The sequence below is a fragment of the Zonotrichia albicollis genome, chromosome 12, assembly GCF_047830755.1.
Source record: "Zonotrichia albicollis isolate bZonAlb1 chromosome 12, bZonAlb1.hap1, whole genome shotgun sequence".
NCBI classification, from domain to species: Eukaryota; Metazoa; Chordata; class Aves; order Passeriformes; family Passerellidae; genus Zonotrichia; species Zonotrichia albicollis.
The window spans coordinates 8708855-8729721 of NC_133830.1; the positions used below are offsets into that span (position 1 = coordinate 8708855).

Genomic DNA, 20867 nt, shown 5'->3' on the forward strand with positions numbered 1-20867 from the left:
TTCTATGGGTTTATGTATCTCTAGAATTTTCAATAATGCACCAGGGGAACCATGATCATCCTGTTATCTGTAGGCAACTAATCCGAACCAGCCAGTAGAAAACACTTCAAGTTTAATATTGAAAAATTAATAAAGCAACTAAAAAAAGATCCTCTGACTACTATGTGTAAGAGAGCCTAATAACACTTGTTAGGCTCCAAGAACACATCTGTAGTTCTGGTTTACCAGAACAATTATTAGCCTGTCATAAACTGCACGTAATGTAGACAATCACTTTATCAACTTTAAAAATTATAAAAAATTATATTTTTCTTTTATTTTTGACCTAGTAAACAAGGACAATGCTGTAATTCCCTAGGCAGCCAAACACTTCAAAAGAACAATGCTTGCTTCAATTTACCTCAATACATCCCGTGTTAGCTTTTAAATGCTCTGTAAATCTATGATTTTGTGCATGCAAATGTTGATAACAGCAAGCAACTGAGCTGTGCTCTTCACTCTCCTTACAAACACACACTGCACTGGAAACACAGAAATATTGGTTGGATTGACAAGGTTCAACATGGACTAGCAGAAAGCTCTTCTGAAGAGAAGACCACAAAATGCAATTACAAAGAAGAATTATGTGCCAGCTTTTCTATGGTTCACTCTGCTTTACTTTACAAGTTAAATCCAGAAACACATAGCTACTACGCTGGGTAATCTGTAAGGCAACAGTGGTTTGGTGTTTGCTGTTATTTTTTCATTTATAAAGAAATTAAAAGATAGGTTTTGAATGAAAATGAAAAAACCTATCTTACAAAAATTGCAGAATGAAAACTTGATGAAAACCTAATGCATCAAACACAAGTCAAAGCAAATTCAGAGCAGCAAACCCAGCAAGTCAGTCACTGATTTTCTGCAAGGGACTGAGATGGCAGGGGGCTGAGCTCAGTACCCAGCCTCATTCCTATGCAGTTCTTGAGAGAAACAGCAGATATGGAGTGGAATAAACCACCCCAGCAAACAACCCCCACCCCAAACCAGCAGTTTCTCTGCTTTTCCTGCCAAGAGAAGGAAAACTGCATCTCTTTGTGTGCATATGGATGGTGTTTGCATTGCCTTTGCATTTTAACAAATCCCACACTGATCATGACCTATACAGTGTATACAGAGAGAAAATTGATTTTTTTTATATTCTGGAAAGTATTTAACATAGCAGTAATATACACATATTCTGTTATTGTTTGTCTCCATGACAATTCTAATATGAACTGTAAACTCTGAATATTTCTAGCTCTTCCTGAAGCAAGAGCATTATTAAGCAACTAAAGCCCTCCTTAATCTAATTGCACAAGTTAGCAATTCAATTTTACATTTGCTTTTTAGTTGTTCACATTAACCTTTAGACCCCCTAAATGAGAGAATTGTTTTTGGACTAAGAGCAGCTCAGTACTGTGTGAGCACCAACACTGCATTTCAAAAAGATTCAAAAAGTCAAAAAGATTACAAACACTTTCTGATTAAAGATTAATTTTTTAACTTTGGGAATAACTCAGTCTTTATTTAAATTTAAATCTGAGATTTTTTCACTCCTCATTTCTAAGATTTTTCTCCATCAGCAGGTTCCAGGATGGATTAGTTTAATTAGCAGAGAAAGTGTCTTGGGCCTCTCCAGATACTCTACAACATATGACTCTCAATATTTACTATCAGAGCATCAAACTCCACCATCCAAGATAAAATTCTGTCCTGCCTAGATTTCTCATGTAATCATATCTCAAAACTAGAGCATTGTCAATCTTTAAGAGTTATGAAATTCTCATTATACTCAGTTATTTGTTTGTAGTGGCATAAATAACAATCATCTCTAATTATATCCAAGCAACCAGTAGGAAAGCAAATGAACTGCATGGGTATAAGGACATTTTGCACATAAACACATATTTATCTTATATATATGTGATATATAAATAAATGTATTATCAACAATGCCCCACCATAACTAACATACCCAAGAACATGTCAGATCATCCACATAAATTACAAACTGAGTAGAATTGAAGTCAAAACTAGAGAGAAAACACTGAATACATTGGCATTTTCATAAAGATATTTGTTAAAGCAGAATTAAAACTTTCTAGACCAGCTAAATGTTAGTAAAATATTTGAAGACAAAAAAAAAGTACCACATGCAAAGCAAGTCACATTGCACCTCAAATGAAAAAACAATGCAATATCTTCTCATCAACACATAACATTTTGTTCATGTGATACTCTTCAAAATCAACTTGCAAAGGAATTTTTTGGGAGTTCAATTCCTCATTAAAGCATTTCATATTGGTTGAGATAGAAAACAAATAAACAAATAAATAAATAAATAAATAAATAAAATCTGTGTCTCTAAAACACTTGAACAGCCACTAATTCAACAACTATAAATATAAACTGCACAATACAAAAAGGGAGCACCCCCCATATTTCTGTTTTCTAACTACTCTAAATGTGTTGACCATTGGCATCTACAGTGAATTAAGAAACAATTCTCATTATTTCAAACACAAACAATGCCAGAATTATGAGACATAAGGCAATAAGAGAAAGGTAATATTTAATGTACTTCCTTTAGTCAGATACACATTTCAAAACTATTTCTTTGAATACTTTGAATTCTTAAAAATAAACCATACCTGATACTCTTCTGTTGTATCGGTTAACAACTGGAGCTGGAAAAAAAGAAAAATAAAATTACACATTTGTATTTATTATTACAAATATTATTAACTAATTGCATAATCATTATATACTTTTAGTACAGAAACCCCAAATGAATCTCTTTTTAAAATGATCCAGTATAAAGCTTTCATCCATTTACTTGCCAGCCGGTAAGTTTTTATTCAAAATGAAACTTCATATTCCTGAAGGCCATTACATGCTAGGATGGATGGTAAGTAGTTTTGGGTTGGGTTTGGGTTTTTTTTATCTAATTCTGAAAAAGACACACCTCTACACAGATTATCCAATCCTAACCTATCATCAACCAGCAGCCTCATTTATTTGGTATTATTGCCAAGCATTGCAGCACTTTAGGTCAGCTGCACCTCCTCAAGGTGGATCAAAGGCCAAAGAAGTTTTGGCCAGCCCGTTCTGAGCAAGGCTGCCTCACACCAGGGCACAGGCTCGAACTGGAGACGGCTGAGGTGCAGCACCCACTGCCTCCCTGCTCATGCTGCACAAGGCACCTGGATTTTGGACTGGGATGAGCTGCCTGAGCTCCACTGTGCACATCCATTCTGACATTACCTTCAGCAAACAGCACCTTTCCCCCTTTTACAGTAACCAAGGCATCCTCTTTGAGAGATGCTTTAGTCTCAAAAAAAACCAAAACAAAATCTGCCTGTAAAGTTTCGCCCAGAACAAAACCAACGCACTCTCTTCTCCTTGACCTTTAACAACCAACATCATTTTATTCTGACTGCTTCATGTTTTCCCACTTTTCTTCCCTTCAATAGGTAATTCTATTTTTCCTGATACAACCTTTCTATTCTGTTCTTTCAATATTTAAGAGTTAGAGGAGCCTTTATACCCCATCAAACCACATGCATCACCAGAGCCAGATTTATTAAACACCCATCACAAAAAATCTTAATGACCCCATCATTTCTTAGAAACTTTTGAGTATCTCAGTACCACCAGAATACAGAGAACAATGATTACTTAGCAAAGCCAGAAGAGCTCAGCTTCTTTGGAGCACTTACAACCACCCTACATCTATATGAAAACACAAAACTGCAAATAACACCACAAAAATGAGATCAAAATTATTATTGTGTATTTTTTTTTTAAATAAAGAAATTCAGAAGAGGTTGGAGGGGAAAGGAATAATCAGGCTAATTCCATAGTTTTCAGCTAAATCTATTAACAGGGAGACAATGCTCAGCCTCAAAAGAAGCTCAGGATTAAATGCAACATTATTATGAATTTTACAATTTAGAGCTACACTTCTATAATACGACATAATCCTTATAAAAATAACACTGACACAGTGTTTCATACATCAAACTTGAAGAGGTTCAAAAACACTGAATAACAAACCTGAGAATTCAAGTAACTTTCTCTTCAAACCTTTCAGCAATTTACGACAGCAGGGACCCTTCCTGCAAATAAGGGCAGGATTTATCTCACTTGCCAAAAGACACCAGGGATGGGAGAAGTTTACCCCACCTTAAGGGGAAACAGGGATTGGGAATACAGATCCATGCAGGTTTATTAAACACACTCATGCATCTGAAAGTGTTCAGACATTTTGCCCTTTCTTAACTTTTCCTCATGGGTCTGTCTGTGACTACCAGGGGTGACACAAAGCTGCTCTGGACAGTAATTTGCCCCAGTAATTACACTCACATCTGAGTAGCTGCTAAATATTGGCCAATTTGGACCTAAAGAAACAGGAAAATTCACTACTTTTGTCCAGAGACCCAGTCAAATGCCTACCAGTTCTCTAAGGTTTTGAAGAATGGGAAGACCGAAACAAATTAGTTCAGTTTCCACTACAAAGTCATTTATTACAAAAGAAAATACTAAATTCAAAATGTAATTTGATATGTTTGCTGTACAAGCACCTCATCAAGGTCATAACAGTTTTCAGTAAATGATTAACCAGTCTCATGTATGGATTTAGATACTTTTAATCAACACCGTTAGTGAGTAAATACATTATTTCACTTTCTATCTTGCACATACAGAATTTCTTCTCCATCTTATGACTTCTACACCCATTCCTTGCTCATATTTAAGAATAACATTTTCATGTCTTTGAACAGAATTAATATACTACAGAATACTCTGGTGTACTTTGGGTAACATATAAAGAAATGCAACAGCGATGTCTTCTTTTGGAATCTTGATTATTTTATCCCATAGCAGGGTTCAGTGTCATCAAAACTGCATCAAGTTTTCCAATGTTAAAAATGAGCAAAACACATAACCTTTTAAGGGCAGTTAAGAGACGACTATTATTCTGCCTCCACAAAGCTTTTAAGATTAAAATGATAGTTTGCATCTCTTACACCAGTGACAGTTCTAACATGTATAAAATTCACTTTTACGTGTTGTCAGATGACTATTTTTATGCTAAAGAGATAAAAATCTGACATTTCCTAGTAGAGAAGACTGGTGAGGTTTTTTTTCCTTCTGGCTTACCAATGAAAAGCTCTCTTTGCTTACGACTATTTTCAGTATTGCACAGTCATACTGCCACTCCTATGGCACCCTTGTGTTTTGCCATTGGAAGTACACGAAGGAAAAGCCTGGCATTGAGCACTGCTAAGAGAAACAGCTCCTGAAGGTCCCACACACACCTACACTGGTCTGTGGACAGATTCCAAAAAATCAGATGGGGTGGAAGGGAATAATACATTTACTGTTAATAGAGCCTAGCTCCTAGGCTGAGCACTAAAGGGCACCTAATTTACAGCAATGGTGATGGACACACCAATAACAAATTCCTACTACACCAGAGCAGCCCCCAGAGCACAACCCTGCCTACACTGTGATAAAAATCCAGTGAATCCAGCACTGCAGGACCTGGTACCACTCAGAGATCTGCAATCTACAGAAACAAGATTAAACTATAGCTTTGAAAGAGGAAACAATTTTTTTTTTTTATCTCCAGTTAGAACTCCCCCATGCTGCACACCCATGGGCCACATTCAGTTTGAACAATGGCCCACATCTCTGGTAATGATATGAATGTTATTATACTTTAATTGCAAAAACCATAATGAGATTAGAAGATTTGGTTGTGAGATGATTGCATTGTAAACTCCCCATTATGTCAAAACCTCAGGTGCAGCAATATTCGAGTTCAAAATGTCTCATACCTTTGGCACAGCTCCTGCTTTTACTTGGCTCATGGGAACCAAGACACAGTAATTGGGTAAACACAACAAAAACTGAGGTAAATTAAACCATTGTACCAGAAGAGAGCAAAACGGCCCAATTTCCTCCCTGGCAGCCAAAGGCAAGTGATTCTGGCACTGGAAAGGCAGATCAAGCTGTGCATTCCACACTTCTGCCAGAACTGACTCAGGACAATCATCCCACTCCACTGTTCAAGGAAAATCAGGAATGTCTGCTGAACATGTACGTGCTCTCCATACTATGAGGCACAGACTGAAGTAAGCACTAGATAGGAACACTTAAAAAGCTGCTTCAGATTGTCATTATATTGATTTAAGAAAAAATATTTTAATAAATTGCATAAATAGGTCAATACTGTACATTCCAGAACTTAAATTCAAAAATGTGCATGACATCAAACAGCAGCAGTGCCATGCAGTTAGTGGCTACTACTAACTGTACTGCCACTTGCTAGTGGCTCCATTTCACTGGGTTTTCTCACTTGAAAAATCAGGGATGTAAATCAGACACTGGGATTTTAATTTTTTTAAAAATACTTTCCATAAGTGACAAAACATTAGTTTCTCCAATATCCTTCAGTTTGCTTTGGCATTGAGATTTACTTTGAAATACCTGATGCTCAATTATGGCTCACTATATTTAACTCACAATAGTTCTGACTGTGGTTATAAGCAGGTATAAAATACATCCCCTTGGGTGAAAAATGGACACAGATATTATTTTTCTTACTGTTTTTAAGCCAAATCAAACCAGCAATTGCAATATTTAAGGCAAACAAGTGACAGTAGAACCACTCTTTACAACCAGACCTAAAAGCACACTTTTCCTACAGTGCGTGGGCTCCCTTCTCTGTCATTGACTTTGAAAGTGACTGGTAAAAAAAAAACATCAGGCTTTTTTAGATGTACACTACTACCATAACAGGGAAAGCTGTTTCTCTACACTACTCACAAGCCTGAAATGAACAGAAGTACAACCATCATTCTCCCAGCTACTGCTACCCACTTATTACACATACTAATAAAAATTCTTATAGAAAAAGACAAAACTCAAAAGATCAATTCAGGGTCACAGGAAAAAAAAAATTCTGGGGCAAACAAAGCACTGGCATTCCAGGCACAACAGCAGAGTACAAGGTGCTACTGCTCTGTACAGGATGTACCTTGAAAACTTACTTCTCTTTCTTCACAAGCACTTTGCTTTTCACTATGATCTGTCAACATTTCCTAATTTCAACTAGGGTGGAAAAATCACACTGTTTGTGATTCTGAATACGATTTACAGTAGCATACTAAGTTAAGCTATTGTGCATACAAATATTTAATACAGATCTTCTGTGTAATCTAATCAACAATTCCTGAAGGTTTCCTGATGAAAGATGGAGCAAAGCTCATAGTAGGTGGCATAAATTTAGTATAGCACTCAGAGTTCAAAGAGCATAAGCACAAAATGCCAGCTTTATTACAACCAAGTAGCACAAATCAGTGATTTACAGAGTACTTTCCCATTGGATCATGGCACAAAATCATCCTGTGGGAAGAGAAACAAAAAGAGAAACAGAATGTAAACGGTTCTAATTTAACAAGTCAATTAAGTTTATCCAAACAACACATGAGTTGACACTAAAAACCATTAAAGCTGAAATAGCAGAAGCAGAGTGGAGTATAAATCTGAGGCGTGACTGTCTCTCTGGAATGCTGTATCAAGTTACGATAAGGAAGTGCCAGACTACAGCTGTCAAACTGTTTTTCTACACACCAAGATGTTAATGGACTTACATAAATAGGAACCACCACAACTCTGAGAAAACTCATCAATTCAAGATCAGCTTTTTTAAGATTCCTGGCAATTAAAAAGTAATACTAGAGCAGAAAGAACTTTCATCATGAGATATGCAACTGTACTTCAATAAATACCAATCTGAATCTTTTTTTTCAACAGGTAAGTAAAACAGAATTCCCTCTGACTGTTACCAATATAACAGTTGCATATCCATGATTTCCTTCAGGATGTCCTTGCTGGATAGTGGCAAATTCTCAATTACCCCTTCCACATTTCTACTTTATAAGGTGGGGACCACAGGTAAGGCTACAAACTACTTAAGATTTTTTCAGCAGCAGCTCTGGAACCCAAGAGATCGCCTCAGAGCTTCTCTCAGAAAAGCAGAACAGACAGAAACGGATCAGAGTTTTATAGACATCCTTTTATTTTCCTTTCTATTCCCTTTATTTTCCCTCCTATTCCTCTGCCTACCCACCCCCATAGAGGAGGATGGAAACTCAGAGCCCGGTTAGACAGGCACGAGAGACCCTGATGGTGTCGGCTGAAGCATGCCAGACATTTGGAGGAAGACAAAAGGTCAGGGAACATTGGGAAGAAGTGAGTTTTCAGAGAACAAACAGAGGGAGGACAGAACACACAACGTTAAAAAATTAAAAATGGAAACCGTGATCCACGATTAGGTACACACAGGCTTTGCTTTTCTGTAGAAGACTTTTACATCTATTAAGTTGGAAAACAATAAAAATTATTACATTGCTATTAAACATTGTTTTCCTGGCTGCTGCTGTAAAAATAACAGAGACATAGACACCTTGTTATTTCTCAGTATTGAAAAACATCTGTCATCAACAGCAAGAGAACAAAACATAAAAACGAAGTTGCAACATATCCTGGTCTCCAATTTAATTGATTTTCTTTTAATTTGTATTTAAAAATTACTGACAAAATGGAGAAACACTGTCTGAAAACTTCATTTTAGAAGAGTCTCTGACCCTGGCTTTCCAAGTTTTTTAGAGCCCCTCTGATAGAAAGAATGTAGCAACTTCTGAAGGGAAAAGTTGAGTCAACAAGCAAAGCATTTATGTCAGTGAAAAAAAGATGTTTATGAAGTTAAAACTGTTGTGCTATTTTGAGTTGGCTCTTTTTTGGTTTTCAAGTACAGTAGAAAAATGAATATGCACTCTGGAATGGACAGACTTTAAACAGCTGATCAATTCAAGAAAGAAATCATTGCTTGACTAACTGAGAGGAATCTGGTGAATCTTTGGTTATGATGGCATTTCTTGACTAAGGCCTCCAGAGTGTCATTTGTTTTTAAATCAAAGATCCTTGTTTCTAATGTATCCCTGTTTCAATATTCCCTTTCCACAACTGAACCTGAGCAGTCATGCATGGCACTGCTTTCATTCAGATATTCATTCTCACAAATAAAGAACCTTCACCTGCTCCAGAATTCAGGAGCTGGTACAGCCTGACTGAAGCCTGAGCCCAGGAGAACAAACACCTTCCAAGCAGCACTTCACATTATCTGACATTGCCATGGCATGACCCACACAGCCCTCTCCTATTTCTTGCTGACACATCTCAGATCAAGCCAAACACAGCACTTTTTTATTTTTTAGGAGTGTAATCTATATTATGAAGATCAAAGAGATAACATGCACTTGCTTTACAGACGTGAAATTAGAAAAACTCCCTGTGTTGAGGTACAATCTCAGCTAAAAGAACACATTTCACAGTGATTAAAGATATAACCATATGCTGATACTACAACAGAGATTGTCAGGGACTGAAATGAAAGACTTGGGAATGTTTTCAAGTATTAGAAAGACAAATCTATGCACTGCACAGCGAAAGAAGAATGTTGCAAAAAGCCAGGAAAGTTAAGAAGCAGCTGACAAATCTTCAAAGCATTGTCAGAAGAGGCAAGACACTGGAAGGTACAACAAAGCAAGTGAAAAATGGAAATTTGCTTGGGCTTTAGGAGTAGGCTTAGAGAAGAAGGCATTTCAGAGAGAGGGAAGCTAAGGAGCCACATTAGTAATAGCAGAAAAATTAAGCTTACAAACCAAACATTAAGTAGATGATATAAAGAAAAGATCCTAAACATATTAGAATGTGACTTTCACTGTGATTGTGAGACAATGGAAAAGCCAGAAAAGGTCAAAGATGAGAATGAGATTGTGGAGAAACAGAAATACCACATCAAGAAGAAGTAAGTGCAAGTTTCCTTAAAATAAATGCTTCATACAGAAAAAGATATTGGCATCTTATGTGGGGAACCACATTTCCCAATCAGTAAGAAACACGGGCAAATCACCCCCATGACCAGATGCAGTGGCAGAGAACAGAAATCCTCCTCCTTTTCCAAGGCTCCTGACTAACCCCTCCTATTCTACCAGTTCTGCTTTCAAACCTCACCTCTTTATTCACCAGTCTCCTGATCCACCAGAGATCAGAGATGGATGAGGCAGGAGGATTATTACTTCAGGGTACTTAGGATTTTTGAAACATCATGAAGATAAATTTTCTCTGAAATCTTTTCATTAGAAACTTCAGAAGCGCTGTTTAAAGCAATATTTGGCTCTGACACACACAGTTCTTTCAGAGCAACACTTTCTGTATTTCAATTGGTTTTTCACTATGGTTTTGATTTCTAAGGCTTAACTCCACATCCTCATACCTTTTAAAACATCAAATCCCAAAGACTTTTTATCAGATTTTTATCCTGTGCCTGGTTGAAAGGTGCAATCACTGTTGCAAACTAACAAAACTTAAACCTCTTTCGGGCTTTTTGGAAAGCTGAGTTCCACCAAACATACTTGGAAGTCCTGGAGATAATTCCTAAATGAGTCATAAAAAACGTCATTTAACTATATCTAGCACATCAGTCTATTTTTATTATTTCCAACTGTGCTGCTTGCATAAATCTCTTTCTACAAAATAATTAACTGTATACAGGTGAATGCAATCTGAGTAAGCTCATACATGTAAACAAACAAACAAAAAAAATCCCAAAACCACAATAATGGAATCAGTCAAGGGAAGGTGTTTTTCCATTTTCAGAAGCCTAGTTAAAAGTCCCACCATTATTCTGAACATCTGAATGCAGAAAACATTGTAAAAACTAATAAGAGCAACAACTCACTGGGGGCCTCTCACAACAGGAGGTCAGACTCACCACAAAATTCCAAAACTCCTCCCTAAGTGAGATGGTCCCTACATCAGCAGTCTGGGACATCCCCATCACACCCAGCTTCACAAGGTCTGTTCTCAGTCCTAATCTGGTCTAGATTTTCAAAACACTCCAAGCAAATTAATATTATCCTCAGGAATAGCACAGAGCCAACTTCTCTGAAGTAGGCATGTATCAAATAAATTCCATCAATGAAGCCAGGAACATTTTCTTAACAGTCTGGCCAGTAACTTTCAGAGAGTATTAGCCAGGAAATGTAACTGTAATAGACAAATAAAATCCAAATGCAGATTATGGGAAAATCTTCATAAGGTAATAGGGATGAAGTGGAAAATGCTATCACAGGCACTGGCTGTAGTGTTTATACAGCCTCAGGAATAAGCAGCTGTAAAATTAAGATTGAAAAGAGTGGAAGACAAGCATGTGACAGCTATGGTAATGGCACAAGTGAAGCAGTGCATGGCTCCAGGTGTTTCACACCTCCTGCCACTGCCTTTTCTGTAACCTCTTCCCCTGCACCCTCCCCTCACAACCTCCATTCTGCCCCAGAGCAGAAGACAAATGCAGCTGCAAAGAGAGTTACAATTCCACTCCCACAGAAACTCTCCTACTTTCAGTTTCTGTATCACACTTACCCTGCTTGTTTTTAAGGCCTTTAACCAATTCCTACAACCAAGGCTTTGCTTTGTGTCTCCTGCATGCCACAGAAGCATCACAAATACTTCAGCAACTAATACACACTTTCCCAGCTGGATTGCTGCTCTCTCCTGACAGTGAACTTGGGGGTTACAGTGCACCCCTGATGTCCTTGTCATTCTTACATTCCCCAGTTTTGTTCTACCCCACCTGTGCAGGATGGACTTTTCCTGATACACTGCACAGAACACTTCCAAATCCCAGTTAAACACACATACACCTGTATATACACTTTTACAGGGCCTTTTCCAGTGAGCAACTCCTCAAATAACTCATAGACATTCTATATTGCAGCTATTATCTGTCCTCTAGGCAGAGGCATATTTTAAGGCAGGGGAAACGTTGCAAGTACTCCTAATATTTTTCTAGGTACATCTGGCATTTGAGAAAACTTCAATATGGCATAATTCTGTATTTTTATTTGAATGTATAATGAAGAGTTGATTTCCTCCTATATGTAAAGAAATATGATGATGATGCACAGATATTCTCGTGGGTTAGCAATGAAAAAGAGAAATAAGAAAATTTTTGACTGCCTATCAGTTTTCACCAGAAACACAATTTTACATTCACTGCATTGTATTTTAAAGAGATTCCATCTGCTCTATCTGTAGTGCACATTAATATTCAGAAGACATCTGCAGTGTGCAGACCAAGCTTTTAATTGGAATCATGTCACAGCTACCATCACACAACACAGAATGTAAATGTTGGCTATCTGCACTTGGCAGCTGCTTGGCAGGCTCAGCATAAAGTCCTACTGAGACTGATAGTGTCTTTAAATAATGCAGTATCAGGATATAAAAGCTATCTTGAGAAATCAAATATTGACTATCATATCCATAACTAATATCATTTACTAGCACCCTAAACTACTCATAAACAAAATATGGTTCATATTCAGCCATCATTTTCAAAGAGAGACAACAAATTGACACAACTGAGCACTCACATCTTTCACTAGGATAGATACTTAAGCAAATTTAACTTGTACACAAAAGGGGACAATGACAATTGAACCTCAGTACAAACAAAATGATGTAATAAAGCTCAAAGCATTTATAAAAATCTAAAACTCAAGCATTGCTAAGGACATAAGAGCACCTGAATAAAAATTCAATTAACAGGTGCACTCAGTGAATTAAGATACTTTCCTACAATGTCAGACTAATTATTTGAGAATGAACAATATAGTTACCTTTTCTTGGAATTAAAAAAACCCACCCAACCCTGAGTCAACAGCATTATCATCTGCTTCAAATTCTTGCCAAACCATGGTAACACAAAATTACATTTTCCCAGTCACCTGCATATTTTCTGCTGGTACTCTGCTTTAAATTTCTGACAAATGGAGCAGTGAGCAGCAATCTACAGACAGAGAAAATTGTATGTGTGTGTGTGCAGGTTTATACACACAAACCAAAGCTCTGTCCAATACAAGCAACTGGTTGTTACACTGACAAACTGGCCTCAGGTAAGCTGCAAGAAATTTCAGTCTATCAGTATGTAAGAATGACAAAGGAACTCTAAGAACAGCAACACTTGCTTTTCATGAAATACACATTTCCCTGGGGAATTTATATTCCACCACTTTTGCCACTGTACTGTAACAAACACAAAGCCAAAATTCAAGACCACAAGCCATAAAGGTACACAGTTATACCACCACAAAAATAATTATGCAAGTAGAGGCAACATCAGAACAGAGTCATCATGATCCAGTGTCTTCCTCTGATAGACTAATTGGATTACTGGATCCTCTTAGCTTCAGAGCAGCTCCCAACACAGATAAGGGAGTTAACAGAAGGGGAAGACAATTGTTTGTGTTCAGAGCATGCATACACTCAATGTGTACACTCAGTCTCAAGCCTGCACTTGCAGATCTGCCACCATTTGATGGAAGGGTAGGAAAGTAAAGAAACTGAGAAGGCAGAGCTGGGTCTCAGTCCCAAATCTGAGAACACAACAAACCCATTGCTGACCAGTGATTGCAGCAGCTTCCAATCTGTGTCAATGCCAAGGAAAAAAGGGCTGGGCTGGTCTCAGCCTTTTCCATCAGTGATGTGCAGCTGGTCTGCTTAAGTTTGGACTACAACAGAAAAGAAAAATTATCATGGGCAGCTGCAGATGAGATGCAGCCTAAGAAGCTTTTCCTTTCACCTCTGAGCTATTTAGTCTCAGACAAAATAGGCTGAAGTCACCCTCACAGTCAGGTGTATCTCATGTGACGGTATGAAACAACTGAACTACTTCTACAAAAGAGCAATTTATAAGAAAAATATGGAATAGGAGATTTGAAGCTCAGCAGAAACAACCAGCAGCATGGAGAGAGGCTGGTGTGTCATACCCAGCAGGCATGTTACATCTGCCAGGTCAATCTGAGTTCAGAACTGATTAATTACAGGGATCTAGGTAAAATTTAAGAATAGCATCCTACAGATACAACAGGCACATAAAAGCCCATTGTTCTTTGCCTGGGTCACTCCATTACCAATGAAGTATTGGTATTTCATTACCAATTCCTGCTGACATTTGAATGATGAAACATACTGTGTTTTTACATAAGATAAAACTGCAATAGGTCGTGCTGTCATATGATTTGATCTGAATAAAAGAGCACAAGGAATTTCAATCAAGTGTCACTTCAAGCTGATTCAGAGCTTAATCTTACACATCCACATTTAACACAAGGCATAAGCACACATTTATGTGCCAGGGCACTCTGGACAGCTTCTGATGCAATGTTTCTGTGTCAGGGATGTGGTCCTTCCTTCCTCTGTGGTATTTGCAGGGGTCCCCAGGATGAGGTGAGAGAGGAGTGAATTCCATGTCCTTAGAAGGCTAATTTATTATTGTATGATATTTATATAATATTAAAGAGTACTAAACACTAAAGCTATACTAGAGAATAGAGAAAGGATACAGACAGAAGGCTACAAAGAATGATAATGAAAAACTCGTGACTGACTCCTCAGAGTCCAACACAGCAGATGGTGATTGGTCATTAAGTAAAAACAATTCACATGAAACCAATCAAACATGCACCTGTTGGTAAACAATCTCCAGCCACATTCCAAAGCAGCAAAACAGGGAGAAGCAAATGAGATAATATTGTTTTTTCTCTGAGGTTTCTTATATTCCCAGGAGAAGAAATCCTGGCAAAAGGATTTTTCAGAAAATGTGACAGTGACACCTCCAACTCAGCCCTGGTGAGGTCACACCTGGAGCTCCCTGTCCAGCTCCAGGCTCCCCAGAACAAAAGCCTCATGGAAATACTGGACAGAGTCCAGCAAAGGGCCATAAAGCAGATGAGGGGACATGAAGCATCTCTGGTGTGAGGACAGACTGAAAAAGCTGGACTGGCAGCCTAGAGAAGATAAGGCTCACAGGAGTTCTTATCAATACCTGAAGGGCACTGAAGGACAATGGAGGCAGTTTCTCCTCACTGGCACTCAGAGCAGGACAAGAGCCAGTGGCCACAAGGTTAAATCCACAAAGGGTCCACCTGAACATCATGAAGGACTTTTTTACTGCCAGGGGGGCCATACACTGGCATAAACTGCCCAGAGAGGTTCTGGAGCCTCTATCCCCTAAGAAACTGAAAAGCCACCTGGACGTGGTCCTGGTGGATAAAAATAAACCACTACAGGCAGTCCTGCCTCACAAAAGGGGCCAGGCAAGACCTCCAGAGGCACCTTCCAAACTCAACCATTCTGAAATTCCACACAGACCCTCAACAGCTTATTAAAATCCATGTTGTGCTTCCAGTTTAACTTCCAATGCAAGTAGAAGTAAAATTCATCTGCAGGTAGATGGATCTAGTTTCAGGTATCCTTTTTCAGGTAGATAACTACAAATTCTGACACGGCCACTGCACAGATTTTTGGCTGTTGGGGCTTAATTTGTTTGGCTGAGTTTTTTTAAGGGAAGAAAGGTAGGAAGAGCAAGGCTGAGAAATAGCCTGGGCTTCTACAGGTTCTTACTATGGGCACATTCTTTACAACTGCAAAGTGAGCACTTTCTTGGGCATTTTTTACAATGTTCAGTATTGACATACTGCAATACCAAACTACTTCTTATTCTAATAATGCCACATAAAAATCAAGGTGCATCCACATCCTGGACAACCCTCATCAGGAGTATCAGCCAGCTTAGCCAGTGTCACAAAAGGCATCTATTATCAGCTGATCAGCTACGACCTTTCTAGGATTTAGCACTCTATCCTGCACAAGTAATCACCTCTGAAGGCTCATTCTTGCATGAACAATTTCTAAATCACCTTTCTCAAACCAGTCTTTCTCAAAAGAGCAACAGTATAAAAAGCTGGCTCAATTCTTTTGCAAGTCTGATTTTTACAGTTTTGGTGGATTTATATTAAGTGCTTAAAAAAGACTGATGATGTACTGCTGATCTCTGAAATTACACAAAATTTATTCAAAGAACTGGAGTTCCTATATGATGATACATTAAAAAAATTGTAGAAAAAAAATTGTATAATATATCACACCACATTTTTAATAACCCAAACCAGAAACCAGTTGCTTATAAGTTCTACATATACTTGAAACTGATTTGCTCTCCACTTAAAAAAAAATAAAATAAAAAGGCAAAGCAAAACCCAACACACCAGAACCCCCACACCAACTCACAGTTTGTGTCCTTGCTATATACAGATTTATCTACAGTAGTGATAGAAGAGGTACACTGGATTTACAGGATTTTACGCTGTAGTGGGAGTTTCAGAGTCACAACACTGGACACACACCAGGTTTTCTGCCTTGCTTTCCCTCATCCCTAAGGTGCAGGATCCTCCATGTGAGCACAACTGACGCTACAATTGATGATCATTTTCTTGTCTGGTGCTTCTCTAGCGACAAAATGTGAATTGCACCCAGTGCCTCTCCAGGAGCCAGCACAGGCTCTGCAGGAGGGCGGCAGCCAGAGGACTGAGGGGTGAAACAAACTGATCAGGCAGAATGTACACAGCAGAACGAGAGATTCTACAGAAGCATCATTAACATCTCTGGCAATTTTGTGATATTATGAGCACAGAACATGAAGTACTACTTCACTGCCAGTACAATATATTCATCAGTAATTCACAAGTGAACCTTGTTTCATTGAGATATAATTTGGTTACAGCTTCTTTTAGTAAATAAAGCATAAATAAATTTGAGTGGATTATAAATATGTATGTTTTAAAATTTAAAACTGTTTTATCTCCTAATGTGGTCAATCTTTAGGTTATGGTACAGAACCAAATTAGTAAGCAAGAACAACTTCTGTACTGCATCTCAAAATAAAGTGTTTCATAGCTTTTCTTCCTTCAGATTTACACTTCTAACAACATTATATCAACATTCAACAGTTACTTACAACATATAGCTGTAAAAAGAATCATCTCCATGTGAAAATGTATTTTGACAAGACAGCCCCCCACACACACTTCCAGTAATTGCATCCTGTGCACTTTCACAGGAAGAGGATTTTTGGGAAAGAGGAAGGGTGAAGGCAGACATATGTTCTGTAGCCTAAGCAGGTATAATAGTAAAAAATATCACTGTGTTCTACCCAGACCAAGGAAAATTTTCTTTATAGAGTCACTTAGGTTGGAAAAGACCTTTAAGATAATTGATTGAGTCCAACCACAAACCCACCACTGCTCCATCCACCACTGAGCCAGGTCCCTGAGCACTGTGCCAAATCTGCTCATGGATGTCCAAAGTCTCAGCAAGAGCCTTGGACAAAGAACACTCATTCTGACAATTTTTGGATGCAACGATAAAAACTTCCTTGACCAAACTGAGGCACAGCAGGTGGCAAGTGCTGCATGGTTCAGCTTCCAGATGAATTGATTTTTAGGAGCAGAACTTCTAGGATACAACTCCCCCGAGTCACACAGTGCTTCACAACAAATGTACACACTGCAGATCTTCCAGCTATGGAAAGCTAAGAAAAGCTAAAACCACTAGAAAAATCAGTACATATCATGCAACATTATATTATTTCACAGTGCTATGAAATAATTGGTTAAACAGTTAATAATTATGTTTCCAGCAGTAAGAAATTAAAATTACTTCACAGGGATTTAAGAAATGCTCATAAAAAATACAAGTCATGTTTGTGGCTTTTTATCATAAAGTTACAGGATCTTAAAATTAGAATTACAAACATGGTATCCAGGAATGTTTAACACTACAAAAATTGGTCTCTGAATATCCCCGCTTTGAATACAATTAATTTTTAGCATTTTATGACAAAACTATATATGGAATCTTTCCCCATCCCTCCCCAAAGGTGTGAAAGACAGAAGAATAAATATTAACCTATTCTAATAAGCCATCTTTCATAATTTATGAACCTGAGAACCCTGTGAGTCTTACAAATACTTAAACATTTTAATCAGAAACACTGGTAACATCAAATGTTTGAAAATTGTTTCTGAACAAATACTTTTTTCTGAAAAAAAAAAAAAATAATAAAGGGGCAACTAAATCTTAGCATTTTCATTCCAGGGCTGTACAAGAGAAATCTTTCAGAGAGGGGTACCCCCATACCCATGAGAACCAGCTCCTTCACTACAAATGTCCTTGAGGAAGCAATTCTTCCTGAACGATCATAATTAGCACAAGTGTTGCCACGAAAATAAGTGTTTACTGGAGCCTCACCAGGAAAAATAACACAAAAATATTTGTGTCTTTTTTTTTTTAATTTCTTCTATGGAACACAGTTTTCTCAATAGGAAGCAGAAAACAATATGCTGTCCCAAGGGAGGAAGAACCAAAATGGAAATGAAGAGCCATTGTGACATCCTGCTTTATAGCAGTTTGTCAATACGCAATCACCAAGAATGAGGAAATTGGCACCACAGTTGATTCAAAAATACAGAGGAAAACTACAAAGCAGTTTCTCAACCCTCATCCAAAACCCACATTTCATTCCCCACACAGGCTCCACACATGTTTTCACAATGTTCTGCAATGACAACGCTCAGATCCAGAAGGACAGAACAGGGACTGCTGGAAGAACATGCATTTTCCTCCAACCTGCAATCCTAATCCACACAACAGCTCAGAGTGGGATTCTGTGACAATTTGCTCAGCTCTGCTGGTCAGGCCCTGATCTGACCATGCCTTCACTAACTCCCAAAAAGGAATGCAGGGTTCCAGACTTCTGTAAGATGACCTCACACCAAAAGCTGACATCATGCCAGCCCCTGCAGGCTGGAGACCATTTCTGAACAGAAGCAAAGCTGTTCTGCAAGCCACCAGGAAATAAAAGGAGAGAACAGAGAGTGCCTTAGCATTTCTTACAAAATAAACCCCAAAGTGGTTGTTGGTTTTAAATGACAATAAAAACAATGCTACAGAAGGAATACCTGCAAGTCCCTACCTCATGCCCTGAGCTGTTCCTAAAGATGATTTCTCCCCTAAAGGGAATTTCCACATCTATGCACAGAGAGCTGCCACTCTCAATCATTTACCATTTCTACAGAGAAAAGAAATGTATGGAAAGGACTAGCAACAAAACTGGCCTTTATATAATAAATGCTGGCCTTTGTTATACATGATTTATTGTGTATTTATGAGACAGAGGCCAAATCCTAGCAGTGTGAAAATTCTAAGACAGGGTGCTTTCCTCTAAACCTCCTCTCTCTTGTAAGCATCCTTCCCACTACAGCAGACAACATTGCCATCACCTCCACAATTCTCATGGTAAAACACCATGACCACAAAACTGCTGCTTGTTCTGCACAGTGGATTTCTGGAGCTTCTATCCAATGGCCCCTCTTTCAGACCCATATTTTTAAAAGGAAAAAAAGCTTTTGCATTAAAGGATCTCATAAGCACACAACCTTTATTAGTATTACTATCATAGTAAGACTATGCAGATCTTCTATGCAAGAGCATTTTGTCCACACTCAGATTTTCCAGATTTCCCCCCAGCTGCTTTTCTAACCACTGTTTGTTTGATTTATTATTTCCCTTCTCTGTTTCATATTACAGTGAGGTAGAAAGACATGAAAACTGCAGACTGGAGAAGAGTGCACACCATTTGCTGTGGAACTGACAGTACCTCAGGAAAAAATTAAATCTGCATGAATCAAAGAATCTTGATGGATCAAAAACCACCAAACAATTGTTACATACCAAAGAAGTACTGATGCAAAGACAGGCATGGAACACAAAGAACCATAACTAAAGGAATCTACAGGACTATCACAGAGGAAGGAATAACATCACTCTAAAATAGGAACCAGCACGTTTGTTGAGTTATATTCATTACTGTCTCCCTCTTCTTTCACAAGAAAATATGAATGATCATTCATGAAGCTGAAAACGTTACTGAAGCCAGTGGGAAACATTCATAGCTCATCTTGGCTACATTTCCAGTCTTCATTTGAATAATGAGCAACTGCTCTGTCAGACATTAAGGTTTTTAATGACTGACTGGTGAATAGCTCCGAGTGAGCTTGTTCTCTGCTGTCTCCTCCTCTTCCCTGAGATCTCCATTGTTCTCTTTTAGGTAAGAGGGTACAAGAAAATTTCAGTATTAGCATGAGGGGAATTGCCACAATTCTAATATTAGTTTATTAAATGAACAAAAAATAGCAAAGTTAAACAGAAGCTAATGTTCAGTACCATGTCTAGTACTGATATCTTCCTTTGCCTTAATTTTAGAACCAGCTAGAAAAACACCATTTTATAAGTTTCTTACAACTTTTCTTACAATGAACTTCTTCAACATGGAAACAGAGGCTTTTAAGAATTCAGCAATTATTTCTAATGGCTAGTTACCCACTTCATAGTTAGTTATGCTCTTTTAGAAGCCAGTACACAGAGTAACTGCAGGATATCAAGAGAGCAGAAACAGTCAAGAATTTATCTGTACAGTTATAGCAACTATGTAAAACTCTTTCTGAAAATAACAAGCTTAAGAGTTATGTGAAAAGTGACTGGTATGCAACAGACTACAAATACAAATTAAAAGGAAATTTTAAACAAACAAAGAAAATACTGCATGCTTCTTCACATTTTAGGACACACTGATCACTTCAAGCAGAATAATTATGTCAAGCCACTAACTACAAACTGAAGTAAGAGGGCATCTTTCTCAAGAGATTGTAAGGAATATCTAATAGATGTTACAGGAATATTAACAGTTCTGAGGGCAAGACATTAAAAACAACTCCACGTGTACTATGGCAAAATTGCAAGAAACTTAGCTTTGATAATTAACATAGAAGCTCATCCTTCCTGATGTAAACCAATACACATTTAGCAATATCCAG

At 38.0% G+C, this 20867-nt stretch overlaps 1 protein-coding gene across 1 annotated transcript in view; it reads right to left on the reverse strand.

Moving 5' to 3' along the window:
• Nucleotides 1-20867, reverse strand: part of PRKAR2A (protein kinase cAMP-dependent type II regulatory subunit alpha) — a 57837-nt gene that overhangs the window by 30822 nt on the left and 6148 nt on the right. Inside the window, exon 2 of the mRNA XM_074550498.1 lies at nucleotides 2670-2705. Within this exon, the coding sequence (XP_074406599.1) occupies nucleotides 2670-2705 (36 nt within the window). The remainder of the gene's footprint in view (nucleotides 1-2669; nucleotides 2706-20867) is intronic.